At 37.8% G+C, this 19,584-nt stretch overlaps 1 protein-coding gene across 1 annotated transcript; it reads left to right on the top strand.

The window, feature by feature from the left end:
* The first annotated feature begins 16,441 nt into the window (after positions 1–16,441).
* Positions 16,442–16,915, top strand: LOC138876107 (secreted RxLR effector protein 161-like). Its single transcript, XM_070155002.1, has one exon. The coding sequence runs from the start codon at positions 16,442–16,444 to the stop codon at positions 16,913–16,915; it is 474 nt and encodes a 157-aa protein (XP_070011103.1).
* Positions 16,916–19,584: the final 2,669 nt, after the last annotated feature.

Here is a 19,584-nt window from a genome sequence, read left to right as displayed (position 1 = left end):
CTCAATAGGAGAAAGGAGGATTTATCAGATAACTCCAAGCTTAACTGTCTTAAACAAAATGACCTATGCACGGAAATAATGCCTAATACTTGAGGATTAAAAAGCTACTGGGTAGTCAAGACTAGTGAGTGCAAGGGCTATACAACATACTCAAAAGTTGCACTAATAGCATGCACATTAAGTGAATAATCTCAGGACACTATTTAAGTCCCAGCATGTGTTTAATTCTTGAAGAAAAACAGTCTAGGGGGAAAAAACCAGGTTTCCATTTCGAGGTGAATATTTCTTAGTAACAACAACAACAAGCCCAGTAGTTTCACACAAGTGGGATATGAGGTAAAGATAAAGCAACCGAGGATATACAATACTGCAATAATAAAAATTAGAAATAGCCGTTTAAACACAACTATTGCAGGGAAGTTAATCCCTGCACACTGTAGGCTTAAATGTTTCAAATATATATGAAACAAAGTTCAAGTGGCAATATACAGGATGCTAAGGAAGCTTTTGTGAAAATCTATTCTATCAACACTAAAAAGATATCATGAATAACTACATAAAATTGAGAATGGAACAGATAATGAACTTCATGCTTCTGCGGAAAATGTATGCTTTACCATCTGAAATATGAATTTAAACATACTAATCCATTTCCAGCTAAATGCAACTTCGTATTTCATGAGGATTCCAAATGTCAAACTTTTAACGTTAAAACAGTTTTCAACCTAAGCATTCTACACTGGAACTTTTGAAAAGCTTTGTTGCATATAGCTTAAATTTGGACAGACAATCAAGATCAATGGATAGAAAAGGTTTTTGCTGCAACATAAACCCTGTGAAACATCTCACAAACATCAAAGCTCATATAACAAGGCTGTTACTCTCAAATATAGAGAACTTTAAGGGCAAAGTTCCACGATACAAGCATCTTATATAGTGTAGTCACTTTATGCTGAATTGGATACTAAAAGATCAAGACATCTATTTAATCATATGGCATATAAATTACTCAATTCATGAATTGGAACTGTCAGTACATTAAAGAGTGTTGTGATTCTCAGATCAATATGAAGATTATTTGGGAGGAAAAACAACTCTATTTCACAAGAATAGAATTACAGAGAATTTACACCAAGAATTTCTCTCTACAAAAAAACCTCACCAAACTCTCTTTTTGTCCTCACAATCTCTTCCTGGATTGTATTTCAATCTCTCTGGATTGATGTTTCTGTGTAAAACATAAGGCTCTATTTATAGCCTTAAAGAAGGTGGTTGGTGGTTGAATTCTTCATTCAACAATGGAGGCTTCAACAATGGTGGCTTCTAGAATGGGTTGGTGGCTTCAACAATGGTGGACTTCTAGAATTGGTAGTTGGCAGCAGCTGAACTTATCAATTCTCCCCCTTCAGCTGCATTCCAACGCAACTACTATTTGAAAGTTATTCCAACTATGTCTCTGCACAGCTCTAACTTTTCTTGAGTGACCACCTTTGTTAACATGTCTGCTGGATTCTCCTTCGTATGGATCTTCACTAGTTTCAACAGTTGTTGATTCATCACCTCGCGTATCCAGTGATAGCGAATGTCGATGTGCTTTGTCCGAGAATGATACATTGAGTTTTTGCTTAAATCAATTGCACTTTGACTATCACAATGTATCTTATACTCTGTTTGATTTATCCCTAGTTCTTGGAGAAACCGCTTTAGCCACAACATTTCTTTTCCAGCTTCCGCTACAGCAATATACTCTGCTTCAGCTGTGGATAGTGCAACACACTTCTGCAATCTTGACTGCCATGACACATCCCCCCCTGCAAAAGTATAAACATATCGTAAGGTTGATTTTCTTCCATCAGGATCTCCGGCCATATCTGAATCTGTATAGCCTTCCAAGACTGAATCAGCTCCCCCAAAGCACAAACTTGATTTTGAAGTACCTTTAAGATACCTGAAAATCCACTTAACTGCCTCCCAATGTTTCTTTCCAGGGTTAGAAAGAAAATGACTTACCACACCTACCGCATGTGCGATATCTGGCCTCGTGCAAACCATGGCATACATCAGGCTTCCAACTGCTGAAGAATATGGAATTGTAGACATCTCCTCAATCTCTTTCTTGGATGAGGGGCACAAACTCTTGCTCAACTTGAAGTGATTTGCCAAAGGGACACCTACCGGTTTGGCATTACTCATATTGAACCGTTTGATCACCCGTTCAATGTAATTTTCTTGAGATAGCCATAACTTCTTGTTTCTCCTATCTCGAGTTATCTGCAATCCCAAAATATGTTGAGCTGGACCTAAGTCTTTCATTTCAAAGGACTTAGAGAGTTCTTTCTTCAACTGTCTAATTTTTGTTGCATCTTGTCCGACGATCAACATGTCGTCTACATAAAGTAGAAGTACAACAAAATTGCCATCCGAAAATCTCTGAATGTAAACACACTGATCTGCAGCAGTCCTTTTATATCCTTGACTTACCATAAATGAGTCAAACTTTTTGTACCACTGCCTCGGTGCTTGCTTTAGGCCATATAAACTTTTCGTAAGCTTATAGACGAGGTTTTCTTTTCCTGAAACCTCAAAACCTTCCGGCTGCTCCATATAGATTTCTTCATTTAGATCACCATGAAGAAATGTTGTCTTGACATCCATTTGTTCAAGCTCCAAATTCAAACTGGCTACCAATCCAAGGATGATGCGGATTGAAGTCAATTTTACAACTGGTGAAAATATTTCATCAAAGTCAATTCCCTTTTTCTGTAGGAATCCTTTGACTACTAACCGGGCTTTGTGCTTCACCACCTTTCTTCTGCCATCTTTCTTGAGCTTGAATACCCATTTACTCTTCAGTACCTTCTTTCCTTGTGGAAGTTTCACAATCTCATAAGTGTTGTTTTTCTGTAAAGAGTTCATCTCTTTGGTCATTGCTTGCAACCATTTTTCTTTATCCTTATGAGATATAGCTTCATGGAAACTCTCTGGTTCTCCATCTTCAGAAAGTAGAATATACTCGGTTTCTGGGTATCGAGTTGATGGAATCTGACCTCGTTCAGATCGACGAGGTTGTTGATTATTAGCTTCAGGAGGTGTACCGTCATCGTTCCCCTGTGATGGTTCTGTAGTTTCCTGAGGGGTTTGTGCCTCCCCCTGCCAAACATCCTCTTGTTTTGCTTCTGGTACTGTTTCATGCTCCCCCATGCTATTTGTGTCAAACTGCAATGGTAGTGGATCTGGACCAACTTTTTGGGCACTGGAACCTCTTTCATAAGACATTGTGGGCTTTTCAATGTCTTCAATTGTCTGGTTTTCGTGGAATACAACATCCCTACTTCTGATCACCGTCTTCTGTATTGGATCCCATAATCTATACCCAAATTCTTCATCTCCATAGCCTATGAAGATACATGGTATAGTTCTACCATCAAGCTTCTTCCTGAGCTCCTTGGATACATGTGCATGTGCAAAACAATCGAATACCCTTAAGTGAGAATATGAGGGATTCTTACCAGACCATATTTTCTCTGGAACCTCAAAATTCAACGGGGCTGATGGTGACCGATTGATTAGGTAGCAGGCGGTGCGAACAACTTCTCCCCAGAATGGCTTAGGCAGCTTTGCCATACTGATCATACTTCTGACTCTTTCCATAATTGTCCGGTTCATTCTCTCGACTACTCCATTGTGTTGTGGGGTGCGTAGGACCGTCTTTTCATGTCGAATCCCTTGTCTCTTGCAATAGGAATCGAACTCCTTGGAAGTATACTCGCCTCCATTATCTGAGCGAAGGCATTTTAATTTCTTTCCCGTTTCACGCTCTACCATGGCATGAAATATCTTGAAATAATCAAAAGCCTGGTCCTTTGTCTTTAAGAAGTACACCCACACCTTTCGAGAAGCATCATCAATGAAAGTCAGAAAATACCTATTGCCGCCAAGTGACTTCTCCTCCATGGGACCACAAATATCAGAGTGTACCAGACTGAGTAACTCTGATTTTCTGGTTGAAGAAAATGTAAAAGAGACTCTATGTTGCTTTCCGAATAAGCAATGATTACAAGGGTCTAAAGCAGCATTCTTGTCCATTCTGATAAGCTGCTTTTTCGTTAGAATTGATATCCCTTTTTCACTCATGTGACCGAGTCTCTGGTGCCACAGATTTTGAGACGCCTCTTTTTCCATAACATTGAGGTTGTCTGAACATACCTTCACATGAGTTTTATATAAGTTGCCACAAATATGTCCTCGAGCGAGAATCATAACCCCTTTTAGCAATTTCCATGTGCCTTTTCCGAAATAACTTTCATAGCCCTGTTTGTCAAGAGCTATACCTGATATTAGGTTTAGACGAAGATCTGGCACATGACGGACATCCTTCAATATCATTGTACTCCCGATATTTGTTTGTATTTTGATATCACCAATTCCAACTATCTCACAGGAAGAAGTGTTCCCCATCTTCACTACTCCAAAGTCTCCTGCTTTGTATGTTGTGAAGAAATCTTTTCGGGATGTGGCGTGGTATGATGCTGCAGTATCTACCACCCATTCGTTTTCTTCTTGACTTGAGACGTGAAAGGCATGTCTCTTCTTGGATGGAACAAATGGCTACCTCTCCGTGGGTAGTGACTAATGCATCTCCATCCTTTTGCTTCAACTGCTCCTTCTCCTTATGCAATTTTCTGCAGTTCTTCTTTAAATAGCCATTTATTCCACAATGGTAGCACACATATGATGACTTCCTACCATCTGTGGATTTTCCCCTACTCTTGCTTCTGCCTCTCCTCTTATCTTGACTTCTTTCTTGTTGTCTCCCTCTTTCTGTAATAAGGGCATGCGACTCACCATGATCGATGTCCTTTCTTCTGGCTTCTTCATTAAATAAGGCATCTTTAACCATAGACATGGTCAGATTTCCACTAGGAGCTGAATTACTAGAGAGACTACCAGCGTCTCCCAGCCATCAGGAAGAGAACTAAGGAGTAGTAGGGCTTGCATCTCATCCCCGAGCGGCATGTCAACAGACGATAATTGATTTATCAAGCTCTGAAACTCACTGGTATGCTCGGCAACTGAAGTTCCGTGCTTTAACTTCAAATTTACCAAACGCCTCATCAACAAGGCTTTGTTCCTAGCGGTCTTGGCTTGATACATCCCTTCTAACTTCACCCAGAGGGCATACGCATCTGTCTCTTGTGCAACATGATGAAAAACGCTATCGTCAATCCATTGTCGAATTTGACCGATAGTTTTTCTGTTTAATTTCTTCCACTCTACTTCTTTGGTGGAATCGGGGTTCCTACCCTTTGCTTCTATGGGATCAAAAAAATCTTTACAACTGAGGAGATCTTCCATCCGAGGTCTCCACAATGTGTAATTTGTGGCAGTAAGCTTTATCATAGCTCCAGATGATGATGACTCTTCCATTATGTCTTTAAAATGGCTTGGTCAAAATTTTGGAGCAGAATCTCACCAAACGGAACTCACCAACACGTCCGGAATGGTGAAAAATGGTAGGATTGACTCTTCTTGGGTCAAAATAGGGCCTCCAGAAAATTTTCAAAATTTACACCAAACTTTTGGGGTTAAATCGAAAATATACTGAACTTGTGGGGCAGATTTATAATTTCAGTAACTTCAGGGGTTATTTCATAAATTTCTAAAAAATATGCTGACTGGGCGCTTACTAGATGCTGACTGGATGCTGATGTGGCACTGACTAGATGCTGATGTGGCGCTGACTAGATGCTGACTGGATGATGACGTGACGCTGACTGGGCAGTTACTATTCATCATCTTCTTCCTTGGGCAGAAGAAAAAAAATTGCCATAACTTCTTCGTTTTAGCTTTGTTTGTCCTCCGAAAAATTGCGTTGAATTCGTATCGACGCAAGGAATCTAATGAAATGATCAAAACACACCGAAGATCACGTTTTCGAAAAACGTAAATCCGGGTTGAAATTTTTAGTGTTCCGATATTTTTCGATGAAAACAGAATTGACGGCTCTGATACCACTTGTTATGATTCTCAGATCAATATGAAGATTATTTGGGAGGAAAAACAACTCTATTTCACAAGAATAGAATTACAGAGAATTTACACCAAGAATTTCTCTCTACAAAAAACCTCACCAAACTCTCTTTTTGTTCTCACAATCTCTTCTTGGATTGTATTTCAATCTCTCTGGATTGATTTTTCTGTGTAAAACATAAAGCTCTATTTATAGCCTTAAAGAAGGTGGTTGGTGGTTGAATTCTTCATTCAACAATGGTGGCTTCTAGAATGGGTTGGTGACTTCAATAATAGTGAGCTTCTAGAATTGGTAGTTGACAGCAGCTGAATTTATCAAAGAGTAGGTGAAGAATATGAGCGAAGAAACAGGAGAGAAAAATAGTCTAAAATGAAGCACACCTTTATCAGGTGACAACTGTGCTTATGCAAGCATTGGATGATATAAGCACGTAAACATATTTGACCAATAATATAGGCAAGAGTGGTCTGATTCCTCTATTTATTTGTCTTACTACTTGCACAATGGCCAGAATAGGCTTCTAGAAAAACTAAAGATTGGCTTGTGGAAATATTATAGGAACCTGCGGAATAACTCCGAAGAAGAATGTAGATACAAGATAGCAAGAAAAGTGCTTCTTGAATTATCATTCCCATTGGTGTACACAACAGTCTTGACGTAGACATTCGAACCCTAACATGATAATTCAAGTATTTTAATATATAGATCATAAATACATTAACGCGCTTCTTGTGATAAGGTAAAAGAGAATCACTAACTGGTACTTTTTAATTTGCTCCTTCCTTCTCTCTTCAAAGATACACTTCAAAAGTTGTTCGTGTTTTGCTTTCTTTTGTGCCCCTATATATGAGGTCTTGGAGCCTACATAATGCATGCATGCCACAAACAAAATTATCAATGGCATTGCTGCAGTAACATTTTAGAATACAACAACATCACAAAGCCACGACTTACTAATTAGTGATCCATTCACAGCTTCCAGTCCCCTCCTTACATCATCAGGATCATCAAAGTTCACAAATCCATGGCCAGACCAACAAACCCTTATAACTTTCCCATTGAGAGTAGGGGTTGTTATTCCCCTCAATGGAGCATGTAGCTGCTCATAATTTTCACAAAAATATTTTTCAAAGTGAGAAGATAATCACACTCGCTAATTGTTCATAAGTAAAAGAAGTGTAATAAATGCTAACCACAATGAACTTCCCTATATCACATGGTAGTAAAAAACAAAAATGATTATCGTTAGTGGAAATCGAGGCCTAAACCAAAAACTTAAGAAGATGTGAGTAAATAGTACTAGTACTGTGACAACAATTGAACAAATAGATACAATTAATTTAGATAACCAAAAAAATAATGTGGTCTTAACAAAATTTCTTTCAAGTTTTTAGGTTTTCTTTTAAGTATTTAATATTATAACATTATGTAATATTTTAAAATTTTTGTTTAAATTATTCAAATATTCATGTGTGTTAAAAAAATATTTGATAACTAGAACCAATGTAGTGTAATGAACAAAATGTTATTGTCTTGTTAACTTAAAAACATCTTACTAATATAAATAATTATAACTAATAGAAAAGGTTTTGGGGAGCCTTTGACACTTGGAGGCCTAAAGAAAAAGCTTTAGTGGTCTTACCCTAGAGCCACCAATGGTCAGATTATATCTGCTTGTCCACAAAGAAAAGGCAATTAGACAACAAAGGCAATTAACGAAAATTATTAATAATACTGAGATGAATCATCAATGGCCTAAAATCCATCATGTAAATATTAGTCTTAACATGATCCAACTTGTAACTAGAACCATGACTCATACAAGCTTCCAGTTATAACAAACAAAATCTCAAAATGTACAATTATATATACTCCTAATATCAAAAGCATCAAACAAATAAAATAAACGAACTGAATTATTTTATAGCCAAAACACTAGCCTTGTTACATGGTTCTTAGGGCAAGAAGTTAAAAACAAAATAAGAAATAATAATAAAATCTCTGGTGGGCCATGAGGTCCTAGAAGATTTTCCGAAATATCCACAAGTCCCGCATTGAAGAGTCCGATCTCTCGTCGAAATTTTACTGTGACAACTCTTATAGTGATCTTCAAGATTTTTGATGTTGCCGAAACTCTTAGTGCAAGGATGAAATAATTATCGTCTACAAGGATATTTTCGATAATCCAGAGTTGTCATCGTAATTTCATCTTTACACTAAGAGTTTCAGCAACATCGAAAATCTTGAAGATCACTATTAGAGTTGTCACCATGAATACTATTCAATTAGTCGAAGGACGTTGATACCTTCATGAAAAAATTTCCTATTCACCTCAATGGAGCATGTAGTTGCTTTCACAAAAACACAAAATGCTTTTCAAAGTCAGAAAACAATTCATAAGTAAATAGAAGTGTAATAAATGCTAACCACAATGAACTTCCTGATATCACAGGACAGAAAAAAACAAAAGTAATTACCGTCAGTGAAAAAACTTAATAACACATTGAGGAAATAGGTTAGCTCATGCTTTGACAATTGCAGGTTAGATTAGGTGCGGCTCAATTAAATCAGAGGCCAAAACTTAAAAGATATGAGGAAATAGTAATAGTAATGTGAAAACTATTGAACAAATAGATACGATTAACTTAGATAACCAAGAAAAAAATGTAATCAAATTTTCTTTCAAATTTTTGAGTTTTTAAAACTATAATATTGTCTAATATTGTAAAATTTTGGTTTAGATGATTCAAATATTCATATCTGTTAAAAATAATATTTGGTAACTAGAACCAATGTGTAGTGTATTGAAACAAAATGTTAATGTCTTGTTAACTTAAAAAAATCTTACTAATTTAAATAATTATAACTAATAGAAAAAGTTTTGGGGTCCTTCGACTCTTGCGGGCCTAAAACAAAAGCTTTAGTGGTCTTTTCCTAGAGCCACCATGGTCAGATCATATCTGCTTGTCCACAAGGAAAAGACAACTAGACAACAAAGTCAATTAACAAAAACTAATAACAACACTGAAATGAATCATCAATGGCCTAAAATTTATCATGTAAATGTCAATCTTAACAGGATCCAACTTGTAACGAGAACCATGACTCATACCCTTAATATCAAACCAAATAAATAAAACAAAGAAACCGAATTGTTTTATAGCCAAAACCCTAGCCTAACTATACAATTCTTAAGGAAAGAAGTTAAAACAAAATAAGAAATAATAATAAAATCTCTGGTGGGCCACGAGGTCCCAGCAGATTATTCGAAATTTCCATAAGTCCCGCATTGAAGAGTCCAATCTCTCATCGAAATTTCACGGTGACAACACTTATAGTGAACTTCGAGATTTTCAATCTTGCCGAAAATTTTGGTGCAAAGATGAAATAATTACCGTCCACAAGGATATTTTCGATAATCCAGAGTTCTCATCGTAATTTCATCCTTGCACCAAGAGTTTCGGCAACATCGAAAATCTTGAAGATCATTATAAGAATCGTCACCCTAAAATTTCGAGGAGAGATCAGACTCTTTAATGCGGGACTTGTGGAAATTTTAAAAAATTGTCTGGGATCTCGCACCCCACCAGAGATTTTACGCCCACTAAAATCTCAAGTATTTTTTGATTGTTTATTCTTTTCTTATCGCGTACTTAGGGTTTTGTTAGTCTATTATTATATGTGTTTAATTTCTTTTCTTGTACGTAAAAGAATTCGGTTCAGTTTAGTAATATTATTTTAAATTTTTCGTTCCTAGGGTTTATTGTTAAAAAGTACTAAAACTTTTGCAGAAACACAAAGAAATAAAACCCTAGTTTTAGAGAAACAATAAAATCGGTTAATAGTAAGAAAAATAGAAGATTTTCGAAGAGAAATATTAGATAACCTCAAAATCATCTCAGATCTACAAAGATCTGAACAGGCTCGAGTAGAAAGAGATTAGAATTTTGAAGAATGGAACGAGGTAAGAAAAATCCAGTTAAGAACTGGAGTTTCAAGCCATAAACGTAAAGATAACAATACTCATAAACATAGCAATGAACAAAAGACAGGTTCATCAAGAAAATGAAGAGTTTGAAGCCAAGTCTGAGCTGAATCTCTTCGAGATTCCTTTAGATAACAGCAAAATCGAACAACTAGTGAAGATAAGAGGCCAGCTGGGGCCTAAAATCACGGGAAAACCCCATAGATTGAAGGTTTCCAGTGATGGTGGCTAGGGTTAGGGGATAGTTTGATATAGAATAGAGGAGGGAATGGATTTGAGAGCGTCGAAAAGAAGGAAAATGATTAGGGTTAGGGTGTTTGGGGAATTAAAAATGATAACAACATCCTGGACCGTTGATCTCTGAGATCAACGGCCAGGATTTGATCTGGTTTTTGGGTGGGTCAGATAGGAAAGGGCTGTGGGTATTTTAATTGGGCTAAGGGTAAAACTTAGCCCAGGTCCGAAAATGAGATTAAATTAAAAGAGACCATTTGTTAAATACCCAATTATTTGATAAAAATAATTTATAATATAGCTAATAAATGATAAAAAATGCTATTGGTGTATAAAAATAATAAAAAATAATTACTTAATATTATAAAAATACAAAAGGTTATTTTTCTTGTGAAATAAGGTAATTATGCACACATGGGCTATTATTGCAAAGTTATTGCATTTATAATTCTATCATGCATATATGGCTATTCATGAAATAATCAAAGCTTAGTATAAATAAAAATGATAAAATTAAGTAATAAAATTATCATAAAACCGTTTGTGATGCAATTAGTAATTATTTGGATAATAAAATACAACAACAACAACGACCCAGTGTAGTCCCACTAGTGGGGTTTGGGGAGGGTAGTATGTATGCAGACCTTACCTCTACCCTGAGGGATAGAGAGGCTGTTTCCAGGAGACCCTCAGTTCAAGAAGACGACAAGATACAATATATTAGTACTATGAATAGAATTATAATAAAATAACAACAATATAAAAAACATGAAATAGATGGAAAGTACAACAATAACCAGTAGGTAAAGACCGACATCAGTAGAAACTACCAACATCCTTAGATTAAATCCTAACTGGCAAGTCTCACTCTGATGCGCCAAAGAAATATTCACAACTACCTCCTAACCTACAATCTTAATGCTCGACCTCCACAATTCCCTGTCAAGGGCCATGTCCTCAGTAATCCTAAGTCGTGCCATGTACCGCCTAATCACCTCTCCCCAATACTTCTTGGGCCATCCTATATCTCTCCTCGTGCCCACCACAGCTAGTCGCTCACATCTCCTCACCGGAGCATCAGTGCTCCTCCTCTGAATGTGCCCAAACCATCTGAGTCTTGCTTCCCTCATCTTGTCCTCCACGGGGGCTACACCTACCTTCTCCCGAATAACTTAATTTCTAATCTTATCTATCTTAGTATGCCCACACATCCATCTCAACATCCTCATCTCTACTACTGTCATCTTCTGGATATGTGAGTTCTCAACCGGTCAACACTCGGTCCCGTACAACATGGCAGGCCTAAACACTGCTTTATAAAACTTACCTTTTAGTATTGGTGGCACTTTCTTGTCATACAGGACTCCCGACGCTAACCTCCACTTCATCGATCCCACCCCTATACGGTGTGTGACATCCTCGTCGATCTCCCCAATCCCCTGAATAACCGACCCAAAGTACATGAAACTACTCCTCTTGGGAATGACTTGGGAGTCAAGCCTAACGTCCACCCCCGCTTCCGTCTGCTCGACGCTGAACTTGCACTCTAGGTATTCCATCTTAGTCCTGATCAACTTGAAACCCTTAGACTCAAGGTCCTGTCTCCAAATCTCCAGTCTCTCGTTGACGTCGCCTCGCGTCTCATCAATCAAAACTATGTCATCAACAAATAGCATACATCATAGCACCTCCCCTTGAATATGATGAGTCAATGCATCCATCACCAGAGCAAATAGGAACGGGCTGAGCGCAGACCCTTGGTGCAACCCCATAACAACCGGAAAATGCTCAGAATCACCTCCTACTGTCCTAACCCTAGTCTTAGCTCCATCATATATGTCTTTAATCACCTTAATGTAGGCAATCAACACCCTTTTTGCCTCCAAGCAACTCCATAGAATCTCCCTAAGAACCTTGTCGTACACTTTCTCCAGATCAATAAACACCATGTGGAGATCTTTCTTCCTATCCCTATGCTGTTCCACCATTCTCCTAATAAGGTGGATAGCTTCTGTGGTAGAACGCCCCAGCATGAACCCGAACTGGTTGTCTGAAATAGACACCGTCCTTCGCACTCTCATTTATACCACTTTCTCCCAAACTTTCATGGTATGACTCAGTAATTTGATACCCCTATAATTATTACAACTCTGGATATCACCTTTGTTCTTGTACAACGGGACCATTGTACTCCACCTCCACTCATCTGGCATTCTCTTTGTCTTTGATATAACATTAAATAACCTAGTTAACCATTCCAAACTTGCTCTACCCACACACTTCCAAAGTTCAACCGGAATTTCATCTGGCCCGGTAGCTCTGCCCATACTCATCTTACGCATTGCCTCCATTACCTCATCGACCTCAATGTGCCTACAATAACTAAAGTCATGGAGATTGTCGGCATTTCCCAATTCACCTAGCACAATATCCTGATCCACTTCTTCATTTAAAAGTTTATGAAAGTAGGTCTGCCACCTCCTTTTAATCTGGTCATCTCCCATCAAAACTCTACCGTCTTCGTCTTTGATGTACCTCACTTGGTCCAGATCCCTAGCCCTTCTCTCTCTCACCTTAGCTAGTCGGAATAACTTCTTCTCTCTGCCTTTGTCCCCAAGTTCCTCATACAGATGAGCAAAAGCCGTTGTCTTTGCCTCTGTGACTGCCAACTTCACCTCCTTCCTAGCTACCTTATACCTGTCTCTGTTCATCATCCTTTTCCTCCCCGCTAGTGCGCCCTACTAACTGTATGTACGCTACTTTCTTCGCTTTTACTTTACCTTGGACAACTTCATTCCATCACCAGTCTCCTTTGTGGCCACCGGAGCAACCCGAAGATACCCCTAACACCTCTCTCGCCGCCTTCCTTATACAGTCCGTTGTCGTCGACCACACAATGTTTGCGTCCCTATCACTCCTCCAAGCTCCCATAGCCGATAACCTTCCTTCCAACTTCTGGGATTTATCCTTTGTCAAGGCACCCCACCTGATCCTCGGGCGACCTCGTACTAACCTCTTCTTCCTCCTTATCATAATGCCAACATCCATCACCAAAAGCCTATGCTATGTTGCGAGGGTCTCACCTGGGATAACCTTGCAATCCTCGCACAACCTTTCATCCCCTCTCTTGAGGAGGAAATAGTCAATATGGGTCTTCACCACCGAACTTTGAAAAGTAACTAAGTGCTCCTCCCATTTCGGAAAACTTGAGTTCGCAATCACTAGCTCAAATGCCTTGGCGAAGTCCAACAGTAAAGTGCCCCCTCCGTTCCTTTCCCCGAAACCGAAGCCGCCATGCACCTCAGTATATCCACTGCAGCTGACCCAATATGACCATTGAAATCTCCATCTATGAATAACCTCTCGGTGGGCGAAATGTTAACGCACAATCTCATCCAACCCTTCCCAAAAATGCCTTTTTTCTCCTCATCCAACCCTGCTTGCGGCGCGTATGCGCTAACAACATTTAAAGTACACTCACCAACCACCAACTTAATAGTCATTAATCTATCATTCACCCACCTAACCTCTACCACAGACTCTCTAAGATGCCTATCTACTAAGATACACACTCCATTCTTACCCCTTTGGACTCTAGAGTACCACAACTTATACCCATTCGCGTCCTTAGCCCTCGATCCAACCCACCTAGTCTCCTGAACACACACTATATTAATTTTTATTTTTTGGAGGATCTTAGCCAACTCTGTAGACTTACTCGTTAATGAACCTATGTTCCATGACCCGATTCTCAACTTATAGGCTCCCTTGCCCATACCTCCCCCGCCACCCGTCCCACCCTCTGGACCTTGCCCGACCCCTTGCCCACATTTTGACCCACCCGAGGACATGCCCTTACTCTATCATCCCAGACTACATCCACTATACTCACAACAAGCTAAAGAAGACTCGTTAGCACACCACTAGCACACTAGTTGTATGATTAAACTAGTGCGAACTAAAATAACATCAATTTAACTAACACCAAGAGGGAAACAATAAAACGGGATATACCAACTCCCGAGAACAGAACCTGTGATTGATTTGATGTACTCGATGTTGTTACACGCTCACGTTCAGCTTCCCGCCGCCCTTTTGTTGACACTCGCCTAGGATGCTCTCCTTTTCTTGTGCGCGTGCGCCTAACTTGTCTCCAACAACTAGAATAAAATGCTAGAATAAATTAATTAAAATCCCTTTAAAAATTACAGAAAAAATTATGAAAAAATACTGGTTGATGCTCATGCACTATTTTTTGAAAGTATATATGCATTTTGAAATACATGAGGGAAAAATTGGGTATCAACAGAACCAACTTAGCAAAAGGATTAAAAGTGTTAGATCTGACTGTGAGGGTGAATACTACGGCAGATTTGACGTATCAAGTGAACAACGTCTAGGGCCATATGCAAAATTCCTAGAGGAATGTGGTATTGTCCCACAGTACACCATGTCGGGTTCTCCCACTGTGAATGATGTTGCTAAAAGACGAAACAGAATGCTTAAGGACATGGTAAGAAGTATGATTAGTCATTGTACCTTGCCTGAATCACTCTGGGGAGAAGCATTAAAGACCGCAATATATATACTCAATAGAGTTCCGACTAAAGCAACTATTAAGACCCCTTATAAGCTTTGGACAAGCAAGACGTCTAGTTCAAAGCATTTTGCATATTTTGGGGATGTCCAACTGATGTAAGGCCTTATAGGCAAAATAAAAAGAAACTGAACTCTAGGACTATAAATTTCTATTTCATTGGATACTCTAAAAGATCTAGGGGTTACAAGTTTTATGATCCCACTACTAAGGCTATTTTTGAGACGAATAATGTAAGGTTCTTTGAGGATGTTGAGTTTGGGGGGGGGGAGGGGAGATCTAAGGATTTTGTCTTTGAAGAGGAACACATTGACATTCCTCTAGTTGCTATTGATAATGCTTTGGAACAACTTTTCATATCTGACATTGTTCAAGAACCAAATTAGGATCAAGACAATGTCATTCATCCTCCTGTTCAAGAAGTTGTTCCAGAAGAACAAACTATACAACCTCGAGAACCAATGACATTAAGAAGATCCACTAGAGATAAGAGAAATGCAATTCTAGATGATTACATTGTATTTTTCCAAGAACATGAAGTTGACCTTGGAATGATGGAAGATGATCTAATCAATTTCCTCCAAGCCATGGAAATTTCTAACTCTTAAAAGTTTACTGATGCCATAAATGAAGAGATGAAGTCCATGAAAGACAATGATGTATGCGACCTTGTCCAATTGCCTGAAGGTGCGAAGCCTATTGGTTGTAAATGAATATTTAAAACCAAGAGGGATTCGATGGGTAATGTGGAGATGTATAAGGCACGTCTTGTTGCTAAAGGCTTCACCCAAAAAGAAGGCATCGATTATAAAGAGACTTTCTCTCCAATTTCATCGAAAGACTCTTTCAGGACTATAATGACATTAGTTGCATATTTTGATCTTGAGCTACATCATATGGATGTCAAGATAGTGTTTCTCAATGGTGATATTGATGAGACAATTTATATGGTGCAACCAGAAATCTTTTTATCCGGTGATACAAAGTCAATGGTTTACAAATTAAAGAAATCCATCTATGGGCTTAAGCAAACGTCTCGTCAATGGAATTACAAATTTCATCAAGTTGTTGTCTTATTTGGTTTTGAGATGAATCTGTTGATGACTGTGTATGCCATATGTTTAGTTGGAGTAAGCATATTTTATTGGTTTTATATGTCGATGACATATTGCTTGCCACAAATGATATAGGCTTATTGAATGAAACTAAGAAATATTTGACAAAGCATTTTGAGACAAAAGATCTTGGTGATGTAAGTTTTGTATTAGGGATTCAGATACATCAAGATCGCTCTCGAGGTATTCTTTGGTTATCACAAAACGCTTATATTGAAAAGGTACTAAAGAGATTGGGCAGGCAAGACTATAAACCAAGTGATACCCCTGTTGCTAAAGGAGACAAGTTTAGTCTCAAATAATGCCCCAAGAATGATTTTGAGACTAAGGAAATGCAGATGATTCCCTATGCTTCAGCAATATGGAGTCTGATGTATACTCAGGTTTGTAAACGTCCAACTATTGTGTATATTGTTGGGATGTTGGGCAAATATTTGAGCAATCCGGAACTTGATCATTGGAAAGCAGCCAAATGAGTCATGCGGTATCTACAGAGAACAAAGGATCACACGCTCACATATAGAAAGTCAGATAAGTTAGAAATCATTAAATATTCATACGCTGACTTTGTTGGATTCCAAGATAGCATGAAATCTACTCCGGGATACATCTATTTACTTGATGAAGGAGCTATCTCCTCGAGGAGTGTTAAACAAACACTTGTTGCTCTTTCCACCATGGCAGCTGAGTTTGTAGCATGTTATGAGGCATCTAATAATGGGATATGGCTACGAAATTTTATTACTGGGTTGCACATTGTTGATGGTATTGAAAGACCACTTAAGTTATTTGACAATAAGTCAGCAGTCATGTATTTCAATAACAACAGGAGTTCCACAAAGTCAAAGCACATTGACATTAAGCTCCTGGTTGTTAAAGAAAGAGCTCAGAGTGGCCTGGTGTCTATAGAGCATATTGGAACAAATTCCATGATTGTAGACCCGCTTACTTAGGGACTACTCCCCAAGGTCTTTCATGAGCATACTACTCATATGGGTGTCATGTCATTTGAGGATATTCAATTTTAGTGGGAGTTTGTAATCTTTTAAATGCTCTTTTATTATAGACACTTTTAGTTTTCAGTTTATGGTTTCAGTTTTATGGATGTTTTGAGGATATTTCTGCAGAAATAAACTATTCAGTTTATTTTCCACTTTGACTTGTCTTTTAGTTGGACCGGTTGAAAATAGGCATGCTTAGATCACGTTGCATGTAATTTTCATGCTACACATCCATACTTGATCTATGTCATTTGGTTATGCTGGTATTTGTGATCAAGGAAAGTTTAGTTGCGATAAATGTAACAAAAGCCGCTTTAGTCTAATATTAGGATGATTGATGGACGAGATTGTTTTGAGGTATTACAGATTGTGATAGAAAATATTTTAAGCTCATAACGTAATATACAATTATAAAGTTATATATACGTATATATGTGTAGTCCAAGTGGAAGATTGTTAGAATTTATGGACTTGCACATATATTATATTAAGAATAATTGTGTGTTAGTTACTATCACTATAAGGTTGGCCTAAATTAAAGTGATCTACTAAGGTTTAAAGTTAAATTGGCCAAACGGATACCTTATAAAGTATGAGGTCTTATGTGTAGATACCAGGATGTTATTTCTAGTTTAATGATGGGCTAAATTAGAAATACATATACACGTGCATATACTAAATGGGTTATGGTCCCCAAACCATACGTAGGATTTTCTTTCTAATATCCCATCGCTGGAAAGAGCAAAACGGCTTACGTCTTGATTTGGAAGACTGTAGACCGAAAGATCCAGCGATCTTTGTGGCATTCATGGATTTAGGTGTGCTTCCGCATCTAGTATTTGTTCTTGATGATATGACATGATAGGTCTTGGGTAAAAGATTAAAGTCCTCACCTTTAAAGTTTTGGTTCTAACATTAAAAACATTGAGACTGAATATTTGCACTGCTTGCATAAATCATTATGGATTAATTTCAACTATATAGCTTCATTGCTTTTTATTTTTTCTTTTCAATTTTCCTTGATGTGAGCATCTTTTTATAATGTCGCTTTGGTTGATATATGCAATTTACTTTTTCATTTGTTTTAGGCGATTTTGGTGTAAATAACCTATTCTCTGACGAAATTTTTTTTCTTTGTTAGATAAATTTCTATTCATGCATGGACGGTTGCACCACAAAATATTTATATATTTGTCCATTCGCCTTCCATGTGAGGGCACAAAAAAATCCTTTTTGAATGAAGGATGATACAATGTAAAAGAACGCCTTGGATGTCCATGTTAGATTTTTAAGATTATTTTAGCTTAAAAAGCGTGAATGGGAAATGGAGGGAAAATAAAATATTTGAGTTTCCCTCCTTGGTAAAGGAACATTGTCCCATATTGGAGGAGGAAAAGACTTTTGATGGGTATATATACAATTGCTCTTATTCTAGCTCTTAAAGAGTTAAGAAAAAGGCAAGAATCGTGCTGTCGTCGTCGCTCGCTCAGCTTCGGATTTGGTTGATTAATTTTTGGGTCAAATTTATTTATTAATAGTAAATATTAATGTAATATTATTAAATATCCATTTTTGTAATGAAAAACTAATATTAAATCCAAATTATCCGTTTTTTGTAACGGAAAATAAAGTTTCCTCTGCCCGTCCATTTTTTGCAACGAAAAACAAAGTATCCTCTGCCCATTTTAATTTGCATAAATGGCAATTTACGTTATGGCCATTTTACGTAACTGACCTCTGAAGAGTTGCGCCTCTTCGTTTGAACTCAACATGTTGGGGCTATAAATAACAGTCCATTCTCGCATATTTTCCATACGAAATTCTGAATTCTCCTCCTTTCTTATGCATTGTTTTAACTACAAAGAAAGCAACAGTAAGTGTAATTTACTACCGATCATTGTGTTCGCTGAAACACTGAGGTTTGAAGTACCGCTACACCAGTGTGTAATTCGTTCTATCCTAGGAGGAAATAATTTACAATCTCGGGTACTAGGAGAGGATTAAGTTCCTTAAGAAAACACTGTGAATTCAGTAGGCTCAGATTAAATTTTATTATTTTATACGTTATTTATCTTCTCCAGAATTATTTTACAAATACAGTTTACTAACAAGCTTAAGGAACTTAATTATTTTCAATATTTGTGTTATACTCACTGTTCCGGAGACTAAAATTTTTGTGGTTTTCTACTCCCGTTTTGGAGATTAAAGCCTTTGTGGCGATTTTCTACTCCATTGAATATTAAAATCTACATGATTTTAACATTTGTTTGTGTAATTTTTTTTATAGAAATGATGAATGACAACGGGGACTAGACTGTTCCTATGGTGACTGTCAATGCATCAACAAGCCGAACAACACCGGCATTGGCACCAGCAGAAAAATTCGAATTTTTTTTCTTGATTGACTTCAAGCGGTGGCAGCAGAAGATGTTCTTCTACTTGACAACTTTAAGTCTACAGAAGTTCATTAAGGAAGATGTTCCTGTTCTGCCCGACGAAACTCCAGACAATGAATCCTTTCTCGTGACTGAGGCGTGGAAGCATTCTAATTTTCTATGCAAGAATTACATTCTTAGCAGACTGGAGGAAGATCTGTATAACGTCTATAGTAATGTGGAGAC

The sequence above is a fragment of the Nicotiana sylvestris genome, chromosome 8 (genome assembly GCF_000393655.2).
Source record: "Nicotiana sylvestris chromosome 8, ASM39365v2, whole genome shotgun sequence".
Lineage (NCBI taxonomy): Eukaryota > Viridiplantae > Streptophyta > Magnoliopsida > Solanales > Solanaceae > Nicotiana > Nicotiana sylvestris.
This window is presented reverse-complemented; position numbering and strand designations above follow the sequence as displayed.